The sequence below is a fragment of the Anomaloglossus baeobatrachus genome, chromosome 4 (assembly GCF_048569485.1).
Source record: "Anomaloglossus baeobatrachus isolate aAnoBae1 chromosome 4, aAnoBae1.hap1, whole genome shotgun sequence".
NCBI lineage: Eukaryota > Metazoa > Chordata > Amphibia > Anura > Aromobatidae > Anomaloglossus > Anomaloglossus baeobatrachus.
The window spans coordinates 567,193,819-567,216,514 of record NC_134356.1 but is presented as its reverse complement, the minus strand read 5'-3'; the positions used below and the strand labels follow the sequence as shown (position 1 = coordinate 567,216,514).

Genomic DNA, 22,696 nt, shown 5'->3' with positions numbered 1-22,696 from the left:
GATTCCGCATGGAGTCTCTGCGCTCAGTGATAGCATCCATGGAACCCAGGGAGTTCCTTTGTTTGGTGGACATCCAGGACGCCTATCTCCACATCCCGATCTTTCCAGCTCATCAGAGATTCTTACGCTTCGTGGTTCAGGAGCAACACTTTCAATTCACAGCTCTCCCATTCGGGCTCTCGACAGCTCCCAGAGTCTTCACCAAGGTGATGGCAACTGTCATGGCTATTCTTCGGACCCGGGGAAGTCTAGCCATCCCGTACCTGGACGACATTTTTATCAAGGCTCCATCGGCGTCGGAGTGCCGCGACAGCCTCAACATCACTCTGGATACGCTAGACCATCTCGGCTGGTTGATCAACAGACCAAAGTCATCTCTGATCCCGGCTCAACGCATCTCATTCCTCGGCATGATCTTCGACACCGCACAGGCGAGGGTTCTTCTGCCCAAGGACAAGCTCTCAGCTATCCTCAGGGGGATTTGGAAGCTCCAACGCGCACCCCGTTGCTCTCTTCGGTACTGCATGAGCATTCTCGGAAAAATGGTGGCGTCAATGGAAGCGGTGCCCTACAGTCAGTTCCATACTCTACCTCTTCAGGGTCTCCTTCTAGCAACATGGGACAAGTCTCTTCACTCCCTGGATCGACCAATCGCGCTCCCTCCTCGAGTCAGAGAGTCATTGGAATGGTGGAAACGCTCTCCCCTCATCCTCCAAGGGAGATCATTTCTTCCCCTTCGATGGAAGGTCATCACGACAGACGCCAGCCTGCTAGGCTGGGGAGCCACATTCCAAGACCTTACAGTTCAGGGTCGCTGGACCGAGCCGGAAACCAGGCTTCCCATAAACATCTTGGAACTCAGATCAGTTCGCCTGGCTCTCCTTCACTGGGAGTCCCTGCTTCTAGGACACCCAATTCGGGTACAGTCCGACAATGCGACCACTGTGGCCTACATAAACCATCAGGGCGGAACGCGCAGCCGAGCGGCGATGAAGGAGGTATCTCAAATCCTCGACTGGGCTGAACAGAACATCCCAGCGATCTCAGCGGTCCACATCCCGGGAGTGGACAATTGGGCCGCCGACTTCGTCAGCCAAGAAGGACTCGACGTGGGAGAGTGGTCCCTCGATCCCAGAATCTTCCAGCAGATCTGTTCCAGGTGGGGGACCCCCGACGTGGATCTCCTGGCCTCCAGGTGGAATCACAAGGTGCCCCAGTTCGTCTCCAGAGCAAGTGACCCACTGGCGCTCGCAACAGACGCCCTAGCGATTCCTTGGTCGCAGTTCTCTCTGCCGTACCTCTTGCTTCCGCTTATTCCCAAATTAGTCAAGAAGATCAAATCGGAAGGCGTACCGGTGATTCTCGTGGCCCCAGATTGGCCCCGTCGCCCGTGGTACGCAGAACTCGTGCACTTTCTCGCCGACGTTCCGTGGAGACTTCCAGACGTCCCGGACCTTCTCACTCAGGGACCTTTTCTTCACCAGAATTCACAGTCGCTCTAACGGCATGGCTGTTGAAGCCGCAGTACTAACTTCTTCGGGATTCTCAGAAAGAGTCGTCCAGACAATGATTAAAGCACGGAAGCCTTCCTCTTCCCGCATCTACCACCGTACGTGGAAGGCCTACTTCCGCTGGTGTGAAGCTAACCAGGTCACAGCCATGATCTTCTCCTTACCAGTTCTGTTGTCCTTCCTGCAGTCTGGTCTGGATGCAGGGTTTGCACTCAGCTCTCTCAAGGGGCAAGTGTCTGCTCTTTCCATTCTCTTCCAGAAGAGGATTGCCTCTCGCTCACAGGTTCGCACATTCATCCAAGGGGCCGCTCATTCGGTGCCCCCCGTTCAGCCTCCTGTGGAGCCCTGGGACCTCAACCTAGTTCTGTCCGTTCTTCAGCATACCCCCTTCGAACCTATGCAGGAGGTGTCTCTAACGTTCCTTTCTTGGAAGGTCGCCTTCTTAGTTGCCATCACGTCAATCAGGCGGCTATCTGAACTAGCGGCGCTTTCCTGCCGCTCTCCTTATCTCGTCTTCCACCAGGACAAGGTAGTCCTCCGGCCGGTTCCGTCCTTTCTGCCCAAAGTGGTGTCCTCTTTCCATCTCAACGAGGACATTGTTCTTCCCTCCTTCTGCCCGAACCCTTCTCACCCTCGTGAGATTCTTCTCCACAAGCTGGACTTGGTCAGAGCCCTCCGCCTGTACATTTCCAGGACGTCTCATTTCAGACGGTCGGCTTCCCTGTTTGTGCTTCCATCCGGCCCGCGCAGAGGCCTACCTGCCTCAAAGTCCTCCATTGCGCGATGGATCCGCTCTGCCGTGCTAGAAGCCTACCGGGTAAGAGGGAGAACGCGCCCACTCAGGATTACGGCCCATTCCACCAGGGCGGTGGGAGCCTCTTGAGCGGTCCGTCACCACGCTCCAGCGTCGCAGCTTTGCAAAGCGGCCACCTGGTCTTCGCTCCACACCTTCACAAAGTTCTACAGGGTCCACACTTTAGCATCCTCTGATGCGAGCCTCGGTAGACGAGTTCTGCAGGCTGCAGTGGACCGAGGTCAGCCCTGAGAGTAACATTAGACCCACCCGTGGGACTGCTTTAGGACGTCCCATGGTCTCTGTGTCCCCCAATGAAGCGATAAAGAAAAGTAGATTTTGGGTACTTACCGTAAAATCTCTTTCTTGGAGCCTTCATTGGGGGACACAGCACCCGCCCTTGTGTTGGACATATGTTACTGTTGAATGTTGAGTTTAATGTTCACTTCTGTAAGATTGTTCGTTCTTTACTTGTTGTCTCCTATTGCTTTCTCACTAACTGAGGAATGATTGCCAGTTGGTGGGTGTATACTGCATAGGAGGAGTTTTCCTTGTTTTGCTTAGTGTCGCCTCCTAGTGGCAGCAGCATACAACCCATGGTCTCTGTGTCCCCCAATGAAGGCTCCAAGAAAGATTTTACAGTAAGTACCCAAAGTCTACTTTTTCAGGTTTTTGCCGGATTGTGCCTAATGGTAAAAAACTGATGTGTGTAAGCAGCCTAAGAGCACATTGCTGCAGTGGCCACTGAAGGAACAATCTGCCATTTCCCATAGCTTTAGCTTAAAATGGTTGTTCACCACTTGGCCAACCCCTCCTCAAATGAAACTTTGCCCCATGTAAAATATAAACAACATATGCTTACCACCCGTATCAGTGCAGTTCCAGCAATGCTGGCACCATGTCTGCAGGCACTAGTTATGGAGTGAGCACTGACATGTGACATAAGTGATACATCGGTGCCCACAGTGTGCTGACATAGCTGGAACTGCAATGGTTCGGAGTATAAGCCGTTTTTATTTTATTTGAGATACTTTCACTTAAGGGGTTGTCTAAGTAGTTAACAACCCCTATAACCCCTTAATGACAGCGAGCAGTAAAATTCTATCCTAGCGGTCATAGTGTTAATCCCCACCTGCTGCTGCGGGCTGCAGGCGGGGATCCGCACACATCTCAGCTGATTTTTACATCTGACGTGTGCCTGCTAGGCACGAGTGGAATCACTATCCTCCTGTGCCTTTTAACCCCTCTAAATGGCACTGTCAAGATGTGACAGCGCCATATTAGCAGTGATGGCGGTAGATCCATACTCCCCGCCCAATACCAGAAGTCATGTGACGTGATCATGTGGATCCAGAGGTTGTCATGATAGCACGGGGTTATGTGATGACTCTTGTGCTCACATGACTCCAGTCCTGTAAGAAACAGCCGAGTGCTGCTTGTTACAAGGGATCATCATTTCTCCCGGTCTGAGCGGTGCTGCTCTGGTCGGGAGAAAAGAATGAGCGATCAGACTGCTGATCGTTATAGTCCCCTAGGACTAGTAAAATAAAAAAAAAAGTTTTTTAAAAAAATTAAAACAAAAAACCTAAAAGTTCAAATCACCCCCTTCCGCCCCATTCAAAATTAAAAGATTAAAGAAATAAATATACACCGATTTGGTATCGCCACGTTCAGAAACGCCCGATCTATGAAAATATAAAATCAATTAATCTGATCGGTAAACGGTATAGCGGCAAAAAAATTACAACCGCCAAAGTTAAGTTTTCTGGTCTCCACAAATTTTCCACTAAATGCAATAACAGGCGATCAAAACGTAGCATGTGCATGCGCAAAAATGGTATCATTAAAAATGTCAGCTCGAGATACAAAAAAATAAGCCGCCACTAAGCCATAGATCCCGAAAATGAGAACGCTACGGGTCTCGGAAAATGGCACAAACTGTGCGCCACTTTTTTCAGACAAACTTCCGATTTTTTTATTTTTATTTTTTTTTTTTTTAACTTGTTAGATAAAAGTAAACCTATACATGTTTGGTGTCTACGAACTCGCACCGACCTGAGGCATCACATGGACACATCAGTTTTACCATATAGGGAACACATTGAATAAAATATCTCAAACTATCGTGCAATCGCACTTCTTTTTTTTTTTTTTTCGCATTTGGAATTTTTTTTGCTGTTTTCCAGTACACTATATATAGTAAAAGTCATGGTTTCTTTTAAAAGTACACCTTGTTTCGCAAAAAATCAGCCCTCACATGACCATATTGACAAAAAAATAAAAAAGTTACGTCTCTGAGAAGAAGAATGGCGGGAAAAAAAAACGGAAAGCGCAAAATCGGCCGGTTGTGAAGCTGTTAAGGGCTTGTAGCGATCTATTGATTGATGTTAGTGGCTTCTAATTAAGAACAGTGGCGTCCACAGGAACTAGAATTAATTTGCAGGCACCTCTCCCACTTGCCACAGGCGCATTAAGCGCTGAAGAAACGTGGTGCACTTTATACTGATATAATGCAAGTTTATTTTTTGTGCATTCCATTCTAAATACTTCTGATGCCACAGTGTGTGTGTGTGTGTGTGTGTGTGTGTGTGTGTGTGTGTGTATATATAATGTATATATAAAATAGTGTGTGTGTATATATATCGCGCGCTCTCTCTCTCTCTCACTAGATGTGTGTATATATAGATATATATTCCCGATCTCTCTTGATATATAGGTGTGTGTGTGTGTGTTTGTGTGTGTAATCTCTTAGTTATAGACGTACTCTAGCAATCTTATTAACTAAAACATCGTAAAAGAATTGTCCTCACTTTTTCTTTGCAGGTCCTAATTTCCAGCTGCTCGCGATGTCTGACCTGCGATTGCCTTGTCCATGATGAAGAGATTATGGCAGGCTGGACAGCAGACGACTCGAATCTGAACACAACGTGCCCCTTCTGTGGCAGTCCCTTCCTACCATTCCTAAACATTGAAATTCGAGATTTGCGCCGCCCTGGCAGGTAAGGTTCTTTTAGTTGGAAGATAGGTATATGGACTAGGAACGTGTAAGACCCAGGAACAGATTATATCTAGTGGAGGACTTAGAAATGTGTCTGCTGTATCAGTCAAATTCCTCATCATTGTCTCTCTATTAGATACTTCCTGAAAGCCAGTCCTTCTACAGAGTGCATGCCGAGTCCTTCTGTTTCATCTAAGAGACCCAAGTCTGAAATTATTTCTCCGTCATTCTCTCTTAATCCGAGGTTGGTTATTTTGGATTGGTCTGTAATTTTTAGATGAAAATTTCACAGCCTCCGACACACGCAGCCATATCACAGCGATTGAGAAACTGACTGTAGGTTCCTTGATGTGAATCTCAACCAGAAAGGGGGCATTGTGCTTAGAAGAGTAAACAGCCCTTTTATTAATAAAAAAAAAAAAAAAAAAAAGTGTCCCTTTTAAGCATTAAACCATAGAGCTGTATTAGGACTTGCCCCATAAGATCACTTATCAGTCAGGAGTAATGTCTATGGCATCTATTCGCAATGCATCAATCATTCCCCATAGTCTTTGCAAAGTTAAACGGTAACGATCATGTGAAAAAAATGTATCTTTTTCTAGTGTAATGCTGCCAGGTGGAGAGAGTCTAAGTACTTAGGCCCCAACACCTCTTTAAAGACTGCTCTCTTCTGATGGGTGCATCTCCGGCACAGTTTAGTATATGGGCCCAATAAGTCTGTGAAAATAAATGAACAGCCGTGTTCAGTAATATCTTGACTAACAAGTGAAACCAACGTACACATTTTTCAAGATATGAGCAGTCACTCTGTATCTTTTGTGTTTCATGATGCAAACACAAATCTTCTGTTCAAGCAGCTGCTGTGTGATCACGTGTGCCCGTTCATTAAGTAGCTGAATATTCCCTGCTCCCCCCGCCCATCAGCTGCTAGGGCATGGAGAGCAGTGAGTACAGCATCCCAGCAGCTGATGGCATATGGGTGAGCGCATGGCGCTGACACGTTGATTAGCTGTCTGCATCACACCATACGCTTAATAAAAACTTATACTCTCCCTCCCTCTAGTCCCCAGCGGTACGACGTCCTCATGCAGGCAGCTGACACCGAGGGCCATGTACCAGGATGGGGTCATATATGGGGACCATGTACCAGGCTGGGGGATCATATGTACAGTACAAGGATGGGGGCCATATACCATGATGGGGGACCATAAGTAGGGGCTGGAACGGATTAATAGCATTTCAATTAATTTTAATGGAAAAATGTAATTTGACGTAAGAACAAATTGAGTTAGAGACTGGTCACACAACAAATTAAACTCGTAAGTGAAGGTATTAATGTACTTACTATTGAGCACATACGCCATCACTGATTTGCTTATATAAAATGTTGGGGGTATTTTTTTCAATTGTTGGCTACACTATATTGGGGTCTTTTAATAAGCAGAGATCTACCGAAATGTGATACGGAAAGTATATTAGAGAAATGTTTTAACTTTACAGTGAATTACCTGAATTTGCTAAAATCCTATTGCCCTTTTCATCACTCCTGATTCTTACTACATGAACCGTTTCTATGTTTTTATTTTAGTAGCAAAACTAAATCTGAGGAGACAAATGTCCGAATGATACAGATCCCGACAGGAAGGAGGAAGAACGATTGTCGTGAATCCACTTCTCCAAGTCTCCCTGTAGCGAGAAGCATCAGTACGTTCAGCCCCCTGGATGAGAAGCCATCTTGCAATCTGAGCCGTGTTTCCACTGGCAGCCTGCCTACTAACTTTCAGACATCCACTGTATGTGACCCTGTAATTCTACATTAACATGTTCATATAACAATGTCCGGGCATCCGCTCTTTTGATTAACCAAAATAAGAAACTTTACTAGTAATCTCCCATTGTATCTCAGCATGGAAGACGCAGGGAGCATGATGGCAAATGTATGCTATCCAGAGTCTGTTAGACAGGTCCTAATTAGGACTGGACTCGTGCAGAAGTCTCTTTTTTAGGTGTTTTTTGATGCCTTCCATCCTGCTACCTGAGGGGAGATTGCAAGTAAAGTGACCCTGTGAAGTAGACCAGGTTCCCACCTCTGAATATAATCCTGTAAGGCTGGCGTGATCTTGTTGTGTTAAACAGCACTCCGTCAGCTCACAATATTCCACTTCCATTATTGGAAGTTATAAAAAAAAAAAAAAAGACTATAACTCGTATAGAAAACGAACAAGTAACTCCACAGCCCAAATGTTAAGGACCTTTCACCAAATTTTTCATGCTGAACTGGGATACATGTTGTAATAGTGGCGGCAGAGTGTAATTTTATTTATTTTATTTTTTTTAATACCATATTTCTTGGTTTACAAGACGCACTCCAAGTTTAGAGGAAGAAGGTATTTCTTTTTCTTCATCGTTCCTTATGGGAGACCCAAACCATGGGTGTATAGCTTCTGCCTCCGGGGGACACACAAAGTACTACACTCAAACGTGTAGCTCCTCCCTCCGGGCTATATACACCCCCTGGATGACAATCTAACCAGTTCAATGCTTTGTGTTCAGGAGGTCACACACACACATGCATTCTCTGATTTTTTCATTTTTATTTTGATTTTAAAGATTTGAAAGAAAAACGGGTCCAGTCTGGACTCCCGGCATGTCCCTTCTCACCCCACTGTGTCGGCGGTGCTGTTAAGGTTGACTTTACAAGGCTGGAGCCTTCACATGCCGCGCTCCTTCAACATCCTCTGAGAGGCTCTGGTTTGACGTGGGAGCCGTCTCGGTCCTCTCTGCTTGCAGGAGACCGGTCTCCATCCGCAGCCCTGTCTGGTTCCTGCTGGAAGGAGCGTTTAACCCCCCCTCAGGGACTGGCCCTGCGTCTCAAAAGCTAAGTATTGAGACGTTTTTCAGGGGTCCCGGGTACTTTTATTAGGGGGAAAGTATGTTTTTTATCTTTACTGTAAATTCCGGCCGGTTCTGGGGGTTTCCCCTGAGAACCGCGCCGAAGGTGCCTGCTCGTCGGCCGCATGTTAAAATCTAGGCCCCGGCTTCTGTTTGGGCCTAGTTTCGGTTTCATCTTCCTCTGCATGTCATTCATGCAGGGGAATAGAGTGGCGCCGCCCACCGGCCATCCAGCAGAGGGGAGGATACTCCTCTCTGAGGAGATGTTTCCCTCCCCTGCATCTCTCCTTAGCCCTCCGGTTTCCCGCTCTTGGGTTAATCTCCGCCCCCCCTCCTCCTCCCAGCGCCATTTTCTCAGCGTTTATCACACTGATCGGCGCTGGCTGCTGAACCTGCTGCTTTCTAGGAAGGCTGACTCTTTACTTGGGGTCCGAGCTGTGGAATCCGGAGGGCACACAGAGAGCGGTCTGGTAAGCCACAACCTCTGGTTGTGGGCTTTATTATACACTCTCAGGACATTCTATACGAGTGTATTCTTACTGCAGAGCTTCCACCTCAGCAGCATGTCTGTCACTCGGAGCAAGGCTGCAAACCTGTACGCTATATGCACTGCATGTAAGCTCATTCTGCCAGAGCCAAGCACATACCCACATTGTGATGGCTGTGCTAACATGGTTGTGTCTCAGCCTGCAGCCTCCTCAGGGGTCCCTCCGGCTGCTCCGGCCCCGGTGGCTGAACCCCCGGCTTGGGTAGCATCCTTTTCCAAAGCTATTTCCCAGTCTTTTGCCGACTCCATGGGGCAGCTGTCCCGGACACTGCTGACCATGCATCAGCCCTCTTCTCAGGGTGCCTCTGCTGCTCCGAGCTCTGCAGAGCTCTCAGAGCATGTCCTAGGACCCCGTCCCCCTAAACGGAGACGCAGGGACCCTTCTCCTTCCTCGTCCCACGGCTCTGATTCACGAGCCGAGGTGCAGGGCGAGGAGGATTCGTTTACTGTGGGCTCAGACGCTACCTCCATGTACCCCATTGACTTGTCTGAGGGTGATGCGGATGTTAGTGACTTGATTGCATCCATTAACTCCGTACTGAACCTCAATCCACCAGAGTCAGAGGAACAAGCCTCTCTGGTAGAGATACACCAGTTTACCTCACCTAAGAGAGCTAGGAGTATGTTTTTTAACCACTCCAGTTTTCAGACCACTGTTACCAAGCCCAGGGCCTGTCCTGACAAACGTTTTCCGAAGCGTAGTTCTGATGACCGTTTTCCTTTTCCACCTGAGGTGGTTAAGGAATGGGCCCAGTCTCCAAAGGTAGACCCTCCAGTGTCCAGAATCTCAGCCCGCACAGTCGTAGCTGTGGCTGATGGCACTTCTCTTAAGGATCCCACTGACCGCCAGGTTGACCTTCTGGCCAAGTCTGTATATGAGGCGGCAGGAGCCTCGTTCTCCCCGTCTTTTGCGGCAGTGTGGGCTCTTAAGGCAGTCTCTGCCTCTCTGGCGGAGATACATTCCCTCACCAGGGACTCTATGCCTGAGATGGATGCCTTAACTTCTCAAGCTTCGGCTTTTTCATCCTACGCCATGTCTGCCATCCTGGAGGCTTCTCACCGCACGGCGGTGGCCTCCGCTAACTCCCTCGCGATCCGCAGGATCTTGTGGCTTCGAGAGTGGAAAGCAGACGCTTCCTCTAAGAAGTACCTTGCGAGTCTTCCTTTTGATGGGTCCCGGCTGTTTGGTGAACAACTGGATGAAATAATTAAGGAAGCTACTGGCGGGAAGAGTACTTCCTTGCCACAAACTAAAACCAGGAAACCTGTCCAGGGCAGGAACCAATCGAGGTTTCGTTCCTTTCGTTCCTCTAACTGGTCATCCTCTAAGCCCTCGACCTCGTCCACTACCGCAGCCAAGGATCGTAAACCCAACTGGCGCGCGAAGCCGCGTCCTCAAAAGACCGGAGGAGCCGCTGCCACTAAGGCAGCCTCCTCTTGACTATCTGGCTGCGCCAGCAACGTCCTTGGTCGGTGGCAGGCTCTCCCACTTTGGCGACTTGTGGTTTCAACACGTCTCCGATCAGTGGGTGCGAGATATCATCTCGCACGGCTACAGGATAGAATTTTCTTCCAGCCCGCCAAACAGATTTTTTCTGTCCACCCCCCCCCCTGCTCCAAAGCCGCCGCCTTCTCTCAGGCCGTGGCATCCCTGCAGGCCAACGGTGTAATTGTTCCGGTTCCCGCCCGGGAACGGTTCAGCGGTTTCTACTCAAACCTCTTTCTAGTCCCCAAGAAGGACGGTTCCTTCCGGCCCATCCTGGATCTCAAGCTTCTCAACAAGCATGTTCAGGTGCGGCACTTTCGCATGGAATCTCTGAGATCGGTCATTGCCTCAATGACCCAAGGAGATTTTCTGGCATCCATCGACATCAGAGATGCCTATCTGCATGTGCCTATTGCGGTTTCACACCAGCGTTGGCTACGCTTTGCAATCGGAGAGGAACATTTCCAATTCGTGGCTCTCCCCTTCGGCTTAGCCACGGCCCCTCGAGTATTCACCAAGGTCATGGCAGCAGTGGTTGCGGTTCTGCACCTCCAGGGGTTGGCAGTGATTCCTTACCTGGACGACCTTCTAGTCAAGGCCTCATCCAGTGCAGACTGCCAGCGGAGTGTCTCACTCACTCTCGCCACGCTCGTTCAGTTCGGGTGGCTTGTCAACCTGCCCAAGTCCACTCTGACCCCGACCCAGGTGCTTCTTTACCTAGGGATGCAATTCGAGACTCTGCCGGCACTTGTCAAGTTGCCCTAAGTCAAACAGCAGTCCCTTCGTCTGGCGGTGCGCTCTCTGCTGAGGCACCGCCGTCATTCCATCAGACACCTCATGCAGGTGCTAGGTCAGATGGTGGCGTCAATGGAAGCGGTTCCCTTTGCCCAGTTCCATCTGCGTCCCCTGCAGCTGGACATTCTCCGCTGTTGGGACAAGCGGATCTCTTCCTTGCACAGGCTGGTGGCTCTGTCGTCACAGACCAGGAGCTCCCTTCAGTGGTGGCTTCGGCCCCTCTCTCTGTCTCAGGGACGCTCCTTCCTGACTCCGTCCTGGGTGATCCTCACCACGGATGCCAGCCTCTCCGGTTGGGGAGCAGTATTTCTCCATCACAGAGCACAGGGCACTTGGACTCCGTCCGAATCAGCCCTCTCGATCAATGTGCTGGAGATCAGAGCTGTGTTTCTAGCTCTCCTAGCCTTTCACCACCTGTTGGCGGGCAGGCACATTCGAGTTCAGTCGGACAACGCGACAGCGGTTGCCTACATCAATCACCAGGGCGGGACTCACAGCCGTCTGGCGATGTTGGAGGTTCAACGAATCCTCCAGTGGATGGAGGACTCCAAGTCCACCATATCTGCAGTCCACATCCCAGGCGTGGAAAACTGGGAGGCCGATTATCTCAGCCGTCAAACCGTGGACAGCGGCGAGTGGGCCCTGCATCCGTCAGTGTTCAGATCAATCTGCCGCAAGTGGGGCACTCCGGAAGTGGATCTAATGGCATCCCGGCACAACAACAAGGTTCCGGTTTACGTGGCTCGCTCCCACGATCCTCAGGCCTTCGCAGCGGACACACTGGTTCAAGATTGGTCTCAGTTCCGTCTGACCTATGTGTTTCCCCCTCTAGCTCTCTTGCCCAGAGTTCTGCGCAAGATCGGAATGGAGGGCCGTCGAGTCATAATCATTGCTCCGGACTGGCCCAGGCGAGCTTGGTACCCAGACCTGCTCCGTCTGTCCGTAGGGGTGCCGTGGCACCTCCCGGACCGCCCAGACCTTCTCTCTCAAGGTCCGTTCTTCCGCCAGAATTCTGCGGCTCTCAGATTGACGGCGTGGCTCTTGAGTCCTGGATCCTGACGGCTTCAGGCATTCCCTCTGAGGTCATCTCCACTATGACTCAGGCTCGGAAGTCTTCCTCGGCCAAGATTTACCACAGGACTTGGAGGATTTTCCTGTCCTGGTGTCGCTCTTCCGACCATGCTCCTTGGCCGTTCTCCTTGCCGACCATCCTGTCTTTTCTACAGTCCGGTCTACAGCTAGGACTGTCCCTCAACGGCAGATGCGAGCTTGGGCAGATGCATTCTTCAGGCGGCTGTCGCCCATTTGGGAAGTTAGGTTTTGCCTACTTCTCAGTTTGGTTTATTTCCCACCCATGGACTGCTTTGGAACGTCCCATGGTTTGGGTCTCCCATAAGGAACGATGAAGAAAAAGAGAATTTTGTTTACTTACCGTAAATTCTTTTTCTTATAGTTCCGACATGGGAGACCCAGCACCCTCCCTGTTGCCTGTTGGCAGTTTTTTGTTCCGTGTGTTTCACTGGCTGTTGTTAGCAGACAGAGTTCCGGTCTTTCCGAGTTTTACTCTATCTCTACTTATGGGTGGATGTCCTCCTTCAGCTTTTGCACTGAACTGGTTAGATTGTCATCCAGGGGGTGTATATAGCCCGGAGGGAGGAGCTACACGTTTGAGTGTAGTACTTTGTGTGTCCTCCGGAGGCAGAAGCTATACACCCATGGTTTGGGTCTCCCATGTCGGAACTATAAGAAAAAGAATTTACGGTAAGTAAACAAAATTCTCTTTATCGTTCCTATGGGAGACCCAGACATTGGGTGTATAGCTTCTGCCTCCGGAGGACACACAAAGTACTACACTAAAAAGTGTAGCTCCTCCCTCTGAGCATATACACCCCCTGGATAACCAGATCTAGCCAGTTCATTGCTTTGTGTTCAGGAGGCATACATCCACACATGCATTCTCATCTGATTTTTCATTTTGGAAAGTTTTTGAAGAAAAGCGGGTCCAAACCTGGACTCCCGGCATGTCCCTTCTCACCCCACTGTGTCGGCGGTGTTGTTAAGGTTGATTCCAAGGCTGGAGCCTTACATGCCGCGCTCCTTCACCATCCCTCGGGCTCTGGCTTGAAGTGGGAGCCAGCACGGTTCTCCTTGCTTTGCAGGAGGCCAGTCTCCATCCGCAGCCCTTCAGGATCCTGCTGGATGGAGCACTCATCCCCAGGGACTTGGAACCCTGCGTCTCAGCAAGCTAAGTATCTGAGACGTTTATATTCGGGGGGTCCATTGTACTTTATTGTTGGGGAGAGTGTGCTGTGTAACTGTTCTGACATTTCCGGCCGGTTCTCTGGTTGTCGCCTGAGAACCGCGCCGATGGTGCCTGCGCGCCGGCCGCATCGCTTAAATTTAGGCCCCGGCTTCGCCGGAGGCCTACTTTCGATTTCACTGCCCTTGCATGTCAATCATGCAGAGGGACAGTGCGGCTCCGCCCAGCGGCCGTTCGGCACAGGGGAGGGACACTCCTCTCTGAGTACATGTCCCCTCCCCTGTAAATCTCCTTGGCCCTCCAGATCCCGCTCTCAGAGCAGGTCCCGCCCCCTCTCCTCGCTCCGGCGCCATTTTATCAGCGTTTCTCTCTGCGATCGGCGCTGGCTGCAGCATCCCTGCTAAGCTGCTTGGGGGTCCGGACTGTGGGATCTGGAGGGCACACAAACGGTCTGGTAAGCCACAACCTCCGGTTGTGGACCTGCTTATATACTCTCTGGGGGTCATTCTGGCTCAGAGCCCCCACTTCAGCAGCATGTCTCACACGAGGAGCAAGGCTGCAAGGCTGTACTCAATATGCACTGCATGTAAGCTCATGCTGCATGAACCGAGCACATATCCACATTGTGATGCCTGCTCTAACCTGACAATGCCTCAGCCTGGAATCGCACCCACAGTGGTCTCTCCGGCTGCTCCGGCTCCGGTGGCTGAACCCCCGGCTTGGGTAGAATCCTTCTCTAGGTCAATCTCCCAGTCTTTTGCCGACTCCATGGGACAGCTGTCCCGGACTTTGCTGACCATGCATCATCCCCCTTCTCAGGGCGCCTCTGCTGCTAGGGCTCTCTCAGCGGAGCTCACAGAGGATTCTTCATCTGGTCCCAGACCCCGTCCTCCTAAGAGGAGACGCAGGGCTCCCTCTCCTTCCTCGTCCCGCGGCTCTGATTCAAGAGCTGACTCGCAGGACGAGGAGGATGCCGTTACTGGGGGCTCGGAGGCTACCTCCATGTGCCCCATTGATCTGTCCGAAAGTGACTCAGATGTTAGCGATTTGATTGCGTCCATTAATTTTGTACTGGACCTCAATCCGCCAGTATCAGAGGAGCAACCCTCTCTGGCAGAAAAGCACCAGTTTACCTTGCCTAAGAGGACAAGGAGTGTGTTCTTTAACCACTCCAGTTTTCAGGCCACTGTGACCAAGCCTAGGGCCTGTCCTGACAAACGCTTCCCAAAGCGTGGTTCTGATGACCGTTTTCCCTTTCCACCTGAGGTGGTCAAGGAGTGGGCTCATTCACCAAAGGTAGACCCTCCGGTGTCTAGACTCTCAGCCCGGACAGTTGTATCGGTGGCTGATGGCACCTCTCTTAAGGATTCCACTGACCGCCAGGTTGACCTTCTGGCCAAATCTGTATATGAGGCGGCAGGGGCCTCGTTCTCCCCATCTTTTGCAGCAGTGTGGGCTCTCAAAGCCATCTCTGCTTCTCTAGAGGAGATGCATTCCCTCACCAGGGAATCTATGCCCGAAATGGTTGCCTTAACTTCCCAAGCTTCAGCTTTTTCATCCTATGCCATGTCTGCCATGCTGGAGGCTTCTCACCGCACTGCGGTGGCTTCGGCTAATTCCCTCGCTATCCGCAGGATCTTGTGGCTTCGAGAGTGGAAGGCAGATGCGTCTTCAAAGAAGTACCTTGCTGGGCTCCCTTTTGCTGGATCCAGGCTATTCGGTGAACAACTGGATGAAATTATTAAGGAAGCTACTGGCGGGAAGAGTACTTCCATGCCACAAACTAAAAACAGGAAACCTGCTCAGGGTAGGAACCAGTCGAGGTTTCGTTCCTCCAACTGGTCATCCTCTAAGCCCTCGGCCTCGTCCACTAACTCAGCCAAGGACCAAAAACCCAACTGGCGCACAAAGGCGCGTCCACAGAAGACCGCAGGAGCTGCTGCCACTAAGGCAGCCTCCTCTTGACTATCTGGCCGCGCCAGCAACGTCCTTGGTCGGTGGCAGGCTCTCCCACTTTGGCGACGTGTGGTTTCAACACGTCTCCGATCAGTGGGTGCGGGATATCATCTCCCACGGCTACAGGATAGAATTCTCTTCCAGCCCGCCAAACAGATTTTTTCTGTCAACTCCCCCCTGCTCCAAGGCCGCCGCCTTCTCTCAGGCCGTGGCATCCTTGCAGGCCAACGGAGTAATGGTACCGGTTCCCGCCCGGGAACGGTTCAGAGGTTTCTACTCAAATCTCTTCCTAGTCCCCAAAAAGGACGGTTCCTTCCGGCCCATCCTGGATCTCAAGCTTCTCAACAAGCATGTTCAGGTGCGGCATTTCCGCATGGAGTCTCTGCGATCAGTCATTGCCTCAATGACCCAAGGAGATTTCCTGGCATCCATCGACATCAGAGATGCTTATCTGCATGTGCCAATTGCAGTTTCACACCAGCGTTGGCTACGTTTTGCAATCGGAGAGGAACATTTCCAATTCGTGGCTCTCCCCTTCGGGTTAGCCACGGCCCCTCGAGTATTCACCAAGGTCATGGCAGCAGTGGTTGCGGTTCTGCACCTCCAGGGGTTGGCAGTGATTCCTTATCTGGACGACCTTCTAGTCAAGGCTTCATCCAGCGCAGACTGTCAGCGGAGTGTCTCGCTCACTCTCGCCACTCTAGTCCAATTCGGGTGGCTTGTCAATCTGCCCAAATCCACTCTGACTCCGACCCAGAGGCTCACGTACCTAGGGATGCAATTCGAGACTCTGACGGCACTTGTCAAGCTGCCCTTAGTCAAACAGCAGTCCCTCCATCTGGCGGTGCGCTCTCTGCTGAGGCCCCGCCGTCATTCCATCAGGCACCTAATGCAGGTGCTGGGTCAGATGGTGGCGTCAATGGAGGCTGTTCCCTTTGCCCAGTTCCATCTGCGTCCTCTGCAGCTGGACATTCTCCGCTGTTGGGATAAGCGGACTTCCTCCTTGCACAGGTTAGTGGCTCTGTCGCCACAGACCAGGGGCTCCCTTCAGTGGTGGCTTCGGCCCCTCTCTCTGTCTCAGGGACGCTCCTTCCTGGCCCCATCCTGGGTGATCCTCACCACAGATGCCAGTCTATCCGGCTGGGGAGCGGTATGTCTCCACCACCGAGCACAGGGCACTTGGACTCCGTCCGAATTAGCCCTCTCGATCAATGTGCTGGAAACCAGAGCTGTGCTTCTAGCTCTCCTAGCCTTTCACCACCTTTTGGCGGGCAAGCACATCCGAGTCCAGTCAGACAACGTGACAGCGGTTGCCTACATCAATCACCAAGGCGGGACACGCAGCCGCCTGGCAATGTTGGAGGTTCAACGCATCCTTCAATGGACGGAGGACTCCAAGTCCACCATATCCGCAGTCCACATCCCAGGCGTGGAAAACTGGGAAGCAGATTATCTCAGCCGTCAAACCGTGGACAGTGGCGAGTGGTCCCTGCATCCGGCAGTGTTTCGGTCAATCTGCCACAAGTGGGGCACTCCGGAAGTGGATCTAATGGCATCCCGGCACAACAACAAGGTTCCGGTTTACGTGGCTCGTTCCCACGATCCTCAGGCCTTTGCAGCGGACGCTCTGGTTCAAGATTGGTCCCAGTTTCGTCTGTCCTACATGTTTCCCCCTCTTGCCCAGAGTTCTGCGCAAGGTCAGAATGGAGAGCCGTCGGGTCATCCTCATTGCTCCGGACTGGCCCAGGCGAGCTTGGTACCCAGACCTGCTCCATCTGGTGCCGTGGCATCTTCCGGACCGTCCAGACCTTCTCTCACAAGGTCCGTTTTTCCGCCACAATTCTGCGGCTCTCAGATTGACGGCATGGCTCTTGAGTCCTGGATCTTGACGGCTTCTGGTATTCCTCCTGAAGTCATCTCCACTATGACTCGGGCTCGGAAGTCTTCCTCGGCCAAAATCTATCACAGGACCTGGAGAATTTTCCTGTCCTGGTGTCGCTCTTCCGGCCATGCTCCTTGGCCTTTTTCCTTGCCGACCCTTCTGTCCTTTCTACAGTCCGGTCTGCAGCTAGGACTATCCCTCAATTCCCTCAAGGGACAAGTCTCGGCTCTGTCAGTGTTGTTCCAGCGGCGTATCGCCCGGCTGGCTCAGGTGCGCACCTTCATGCAGGGCGCGTCTCACATCATTCCGCCTTACCGGTGGCCCTTGGATCCCTGGGACCTCAATCTGGTCCTCACGGCCTTGCAGAAACCCCCCTTTGAGCCTCTTAGGGAGGTTTCTTTGTCTCGTCTTTCACAAAAGGTGGTCTTTCTAGTGGCCATAACTTCCCTCAGGAGAGTCTCTGATTTGGCTGCGCTCTCTTCGGAGTCACCTTTTTTGTTTTTTTCATCAAGACAAGGTGGTTCTCCGTCCGACTCCGGACTTTCTCCCTAAGGTGGTTTCTCCTTTCCACCTTAACCAGGACATTTCCCTGCCTTCCTTTAGTCCGGCTCCTGTTCATCGCTTTGAAAAAGCGTTGCATACTCTGGATCTGGTGCGGGCGCTCCGGATCTATGTGTCTCGCACCGCTGTTCTTAGGCGGTGCACCTCTCTTTTTGTGCTAACCACAGGTCGGCGTAAGGGCCTCTCGGCTTCTAAGCCGACCTTAGCTCGTTGGATTAGGTCGGCCATTTCCGATGCCTACCAGTGTACTCAGGTGCCTCCCCCGCCGGGGATCAAGGCACACTCGACCAGAGCTGTCGGTGCCTCTTGGGCTTTCAGGCACCAGGCTACGGCTCAGCAGGTCTGTCAGGCTGCCACTTGGACTAGTCTGCATACCTTTTCAAAGCACTACCAAGTGCATGCTCATGCTTCGGCAGATGCGAGCTTGGGCAGACGCATCCTTCAGGCGGCTGTCGCCCATTTGTGAAGTTAGGTTCCGCCTACTTCTCAGTTTTCTGTTTATTCCCACCCATGGACTGCTTTGAGACGTCCCAATGTCTGGGTCTCCCATAGCAACGATAAAGAAAAAGAGAATTTTGTTTACTTACCGTAAATTCCTTTTCTTATAGTTCCGTATTGGGAGACCCAGCACCCTCCCTGTTGCCTGTTGGCAGTTTCTTGTTCCGCGTGTTATCACCGGCTGTTGTTGTAGACAGAGGCTCCGGTTGTTCCGGTTCTTGCTCTATCTTTACTTGTGGGTGGCTATTCTCCTTCAGCTTTTGCACTAAACTGGCTAGATCTGGTTATCCAGTTGGTGTATATGCTCAGAGGGAGGAGCTACACTTTTTAGTGTAGTACTTTGTGTGTCCTTCGGAGGCAGAAGCTATACACCCAATGTCTGGGTCTCCCAATACGGAACTATAAGAAAAAGAATTTACGGTGAGTAAACAAAATTCTCTTTTTTAAAAAAAATAAATAAAAATTTGGTCAATCTAACCAGGAGTGGATAAGAGCAGTGGCGGAATATGGCAATGCTGCTGCCACTGTGCTGGAGCTGCACTCCTCTGGGGCTGCAGGCTGAGGGCGCTGTGCTGTGCTGTGCTGTGCTGTGGGTGCCATCCTGAAAATGTCAACAGTGCAGACTTCAAATAATGGTGCCCGGAGTAGACTCATGCGCAGATGGAACTCTTGGCTCATGATCTCATATGCGCATGCGCCACCTCCGGCCCATTGATCTCCCAACAGCGGTCTTAAGGAAAATGGCGCTCGGAGGTGGTGCATGCACTGATGAGATCTTGAGCCGAGAGCTCCATCTGCGCACGCGCCGACTCCAGGCGCCATTATTTTGAAGTCCGCACCACCAATATTTTCAGGATGCCACCCTACAGCCCCAGCACAGCACAGAGCCCTCAGTCTGCAACCGCAGCCCCAGCACAGCAAAATGCCCTCGGCCCACAGTGCAGCTCCAGCACAGCGCCTGCGGCAATGCTCTTGCAACCCCTCTTCACCATCCCCAGTAAGCAACATTTGGATTTTAAGACACTCCTCATTTTCCTCCCAAATTTTTAGGAGGAAAAGTGCGTCTTATAATCCGAAAAAATACAGTAACTCTGAGAGGGCGGCAAGTACTTTGTCTCATAGAAAATTTCTATTTCATGCAAAATCTATGGGTACAATGACTTTCATTGTGAGGCAAGTGTATGATCAGCTTATCTGGTTGGCTTCTATAGCCTCACTCATTCTTGACTTCGTGGGTAATGAACTGAATGCCAGAACTGTAGTAAAGACTGACAAGCATGGTTTGCTGTGAATCGGCTCAAATTTATATTTCCTTTCATATATTGTATTAATGTTTCACTGACTAGGATGAATATGGTAGCATTGGGCATCCTGAGCTTGCTGGTTCATGTACAGAATGCCACAGATAAAATAGACTTACACACATGTATTGCTGTGTATCAGTATAAATTTATATTTCATTCAGGGTCTATGAGTACAATTGGGAATTTCATTGTGTAGTGTATCATCAGCTTATCTGGTTGGGATCTTAGGCATTGATCATCCTTGGATGGCAGTGTGGGGGAGGAAGGGACAGTACAGCAATGATGATCGTGTTGGGGGACGAGAATAGCTGCTAAAGGGGTTTGCAATGTGGCACAACTACACATTGACCTTTATTTGAATGATGTGTACTATGTACCCAGCACTTCCTAGTCATACAAAAGAGCCGTCCGCTCACCGCCAATGTCTTGGAGTTTCCTTAGCACGGCAAGCGTCTTTTCTTAAACGTGTAGATTCAAAAAGGAAAGAAAGGTGTCCAGTTCCACGGATAAAATGTAACTCCTTTATTAATTATTTTAAAATTCCAATATTTATATGAATAGAAAGCAGTATGGAATCAAATAAAATATGGTGTGATTCCATAGTGTTTTCTATTCATATAAATTTTAAAATGATTAATAAAGGAGTTACATTTTATCCATAGAACTTGTGCACTTGCTAATCATGCAGGAGATTAGACCCGGTGATCAGCTTTGTATCCTTACACTGAGAATCCTCTGCTATGGTGGGTGGGGGCAAAGCAACTGATAACACCCAATTGGGCTTAAAAAAAAAAAAGTTATCTCGTTATGTGCCAATATTTTTAATTGCTAACATCTCCGCAATAAAGAGACAAAATTAAAAAACAAAGACTTGTTTTATTCCACTCTGCAGCCACTATTACATTGTGTGTCCAGTTCAACATGAAAAGCTTTCTTTATTAAAATATAAAGATAATTCATATGGATAAAGTTCATAGTCAATACTATACCTACTATAATACTATAATACTATACATAGTCAATACCGCGGACTTGGTCCTCTTCTGTCTGCCAGCAGCTTCTCCTTCTCTCCTAATTGTACACATGCACGCTCAGTAATGCTACACGAGTATGGTGAGCTGTGAGCAGAAAACAAGGAGAACCTCTCAATACGTAGCACATAGGTGTTCAATATATTTACCAATCTGCTCCTACTGTTGCCAGATTGTGTTGCTTTGTCCTTTAAACCTGCCCCACATGTCAGTGAAACGAAAAGTTTTACTTAGAATTTCGTGAAATTTGTGTTAGTAACAAAGAACCATCCGGACTTATTAGAAATGTTACTAATGTTTGATGTAACATGAGGATAGTGGTGTCTACGACTCCCACCATCCTGCCTGTATCTTGTCATACTGTTTCTGTGGTTGATAACTTCTATAAGTAATTCATCCACCCTCTTCTGATCACTGTTGTTAGGACCCTCTGGACTGGAGGACGTCGCACCCGGAGCCGATCACTGTCCCCTACCTCAGCCCCCTTGTAGTATTGAAAGAACTAGAAAGCCTGCTGGAGAATGAGGGGGACCCAGCGATTACCGTGCCAGGTTTTGTGGACCATCACCCCATTGTCTTCTGGAACTTGGTGTGGTATTTTCGGAGGTTGGATCTTCCTAGTAATCTGCCTGGATTAATCTTATCTTCTGAACATTGCAACAGACCTTCCAAGGTGAGCAGAGACAGTGTCTGAACCTGGACACAGCGGGGCTCTCAGGTCTCCTAATGTCTGGTCATATGTCGTAAATTTCCATAATTCCCCCTTCACCCAACATATTCCAAGAGTGTTTTTAGCATACACTTGTATATATTTACTACACTTTCCAAAGCAGAGGGACTTTTTTAAAAACAATTCTACCTGCTTATGATGTACACTTTTCTACAATTTGAGTCCATAAACAAAGTATATCACGCCAATGGAGCAGCTTTCATTAGAGGTATACATCGGGGAATGGCTCCCAATGACGAAAAATAAAATTGTACATAGTTCATCTGAAAATAAGACATTCATCATGTTCAACAAAGACGTAGGAGCTGTTCTTGTTAAAGGGATGTTCTCAAGTGTGAAACTTATCTCCTGTCTAAGGCCTCTTTCACACGTTCGTGTCTCCGGTACGTGTTTGGTCCGTTTCCTCACGTACCGGAGACATGGGCACACGTAGACCCATTAAAATCAATGGGTCTGCGCCCACGTGCGTGTTCTGCCATGGACCGTGTGGAGCATACGTGTGTCCGTGTGCTCCACACGTAGACTTGTCCGTTTTTCTCCAGCATCACGGGTGTCACACGGAATGCAAACGGACCGCACAGAGGTGTTCCATGTGACACGTGCCGGAGAAAACACACATGTCTGAGAAAATAATAAAAAAACTTGACTCCCCTTCTCCTGCCCTGCTGTCTCTGCCGCTGCTGGCACTTGCTTCCGACCGCCGCTCATTGCATACTCATTCCACTGCAGCCGGAAGCAGCAGCAGCGGGGAGTCGGCAGGACCGGAGACAGAAGATCAGCACCACGGACAGCTACGCCAGGGGCAGGTGAGTAGAAAGTTCCCGTTCTCCGTGTGTTATCACGGAGAACACACGTGTGCCATAAACACGGCTCACAGAGGGCAAAACGCACCTTTGATACGTTTGTGAAAAACTTGCATGGTTTTTGACGGACGTGTGAAAGAGGCCTAAAAGATAGGGGATAGCTTGTTGATGGTTTGGAGCTTGACCACCATGGCCTTCACTGATCATGAGAACCAGGACTCTGAATGGAGTTGAAGTTGATCGTGTGCACTCCCTCTACATTCTTCTATCAACTTACTTTGTGCCCGAAGTTTGCTTCAAAATTTTGCTGATTTTTTTTTTTTTTTTCTTTTCACTTGCGTTACATTTAGTTCACACCCTTTTCACAAAGACCACACTCTTAGATGTGACGCTATGCTCTATTGTTAATCAAGGTGCAGAAAGTTTTATATTTATTATCCATTAATTATTCTAAGTTTCCTTTAATTTGGCTGTCCCCACAGATTCCCAGGATCTCCGTGCCTGAAGACAGCAAACATGTCCTCATTCAAGTCTTATGGGACAATCTGAAGCTCCACCAGGATCCTCGGCAGCCGCTTTACATCCTTTGGAACACTTTAAGTAGGTCTTATTGTCACCTACTTGTGGTAATGGGCCTCATTCACACTGG

At 49.9% G+C, this 22,696-nt stretch overlaps 1 protein-coding gene across 7 annotated transcripts in view; it reads left to right on the top strand.

Moving 5' to 3' along the window:
• The window catches only part of DENND4A (DENN domain containing 4A), a 209,372-nt gene that overhangs the window by 176,789 nt on the left and 9,887 nt on the right, over positions 1-22,696 (top strand). For all 7 annotated transcript variants that reach the window (XM_075346042.1, XM_075346037.1, XM_075346044.1 and 4 more), the window contains 5 exons: positions 5,128-5,303; positions 5,439-5,546; positions 6,891-7,095; positions 20,939-21,187; positions 22,530-22,647. In XM_075346042.1, the coding sequence (XP_075202157.1) occupies positions 5,128-5,303; positions 5,439-5,546; positions 6,891-7,095; positions 20,939-21,187; positions 22,530-22,647 (856 nt within the window). The remainder of the gene's footprint in view (positions 1-5,127; positions 5,304-5,438; positions 5,547-6,890; positions 7,096-20,938; positions 21,188-22,529; positions 22,648-22,696) is intronic.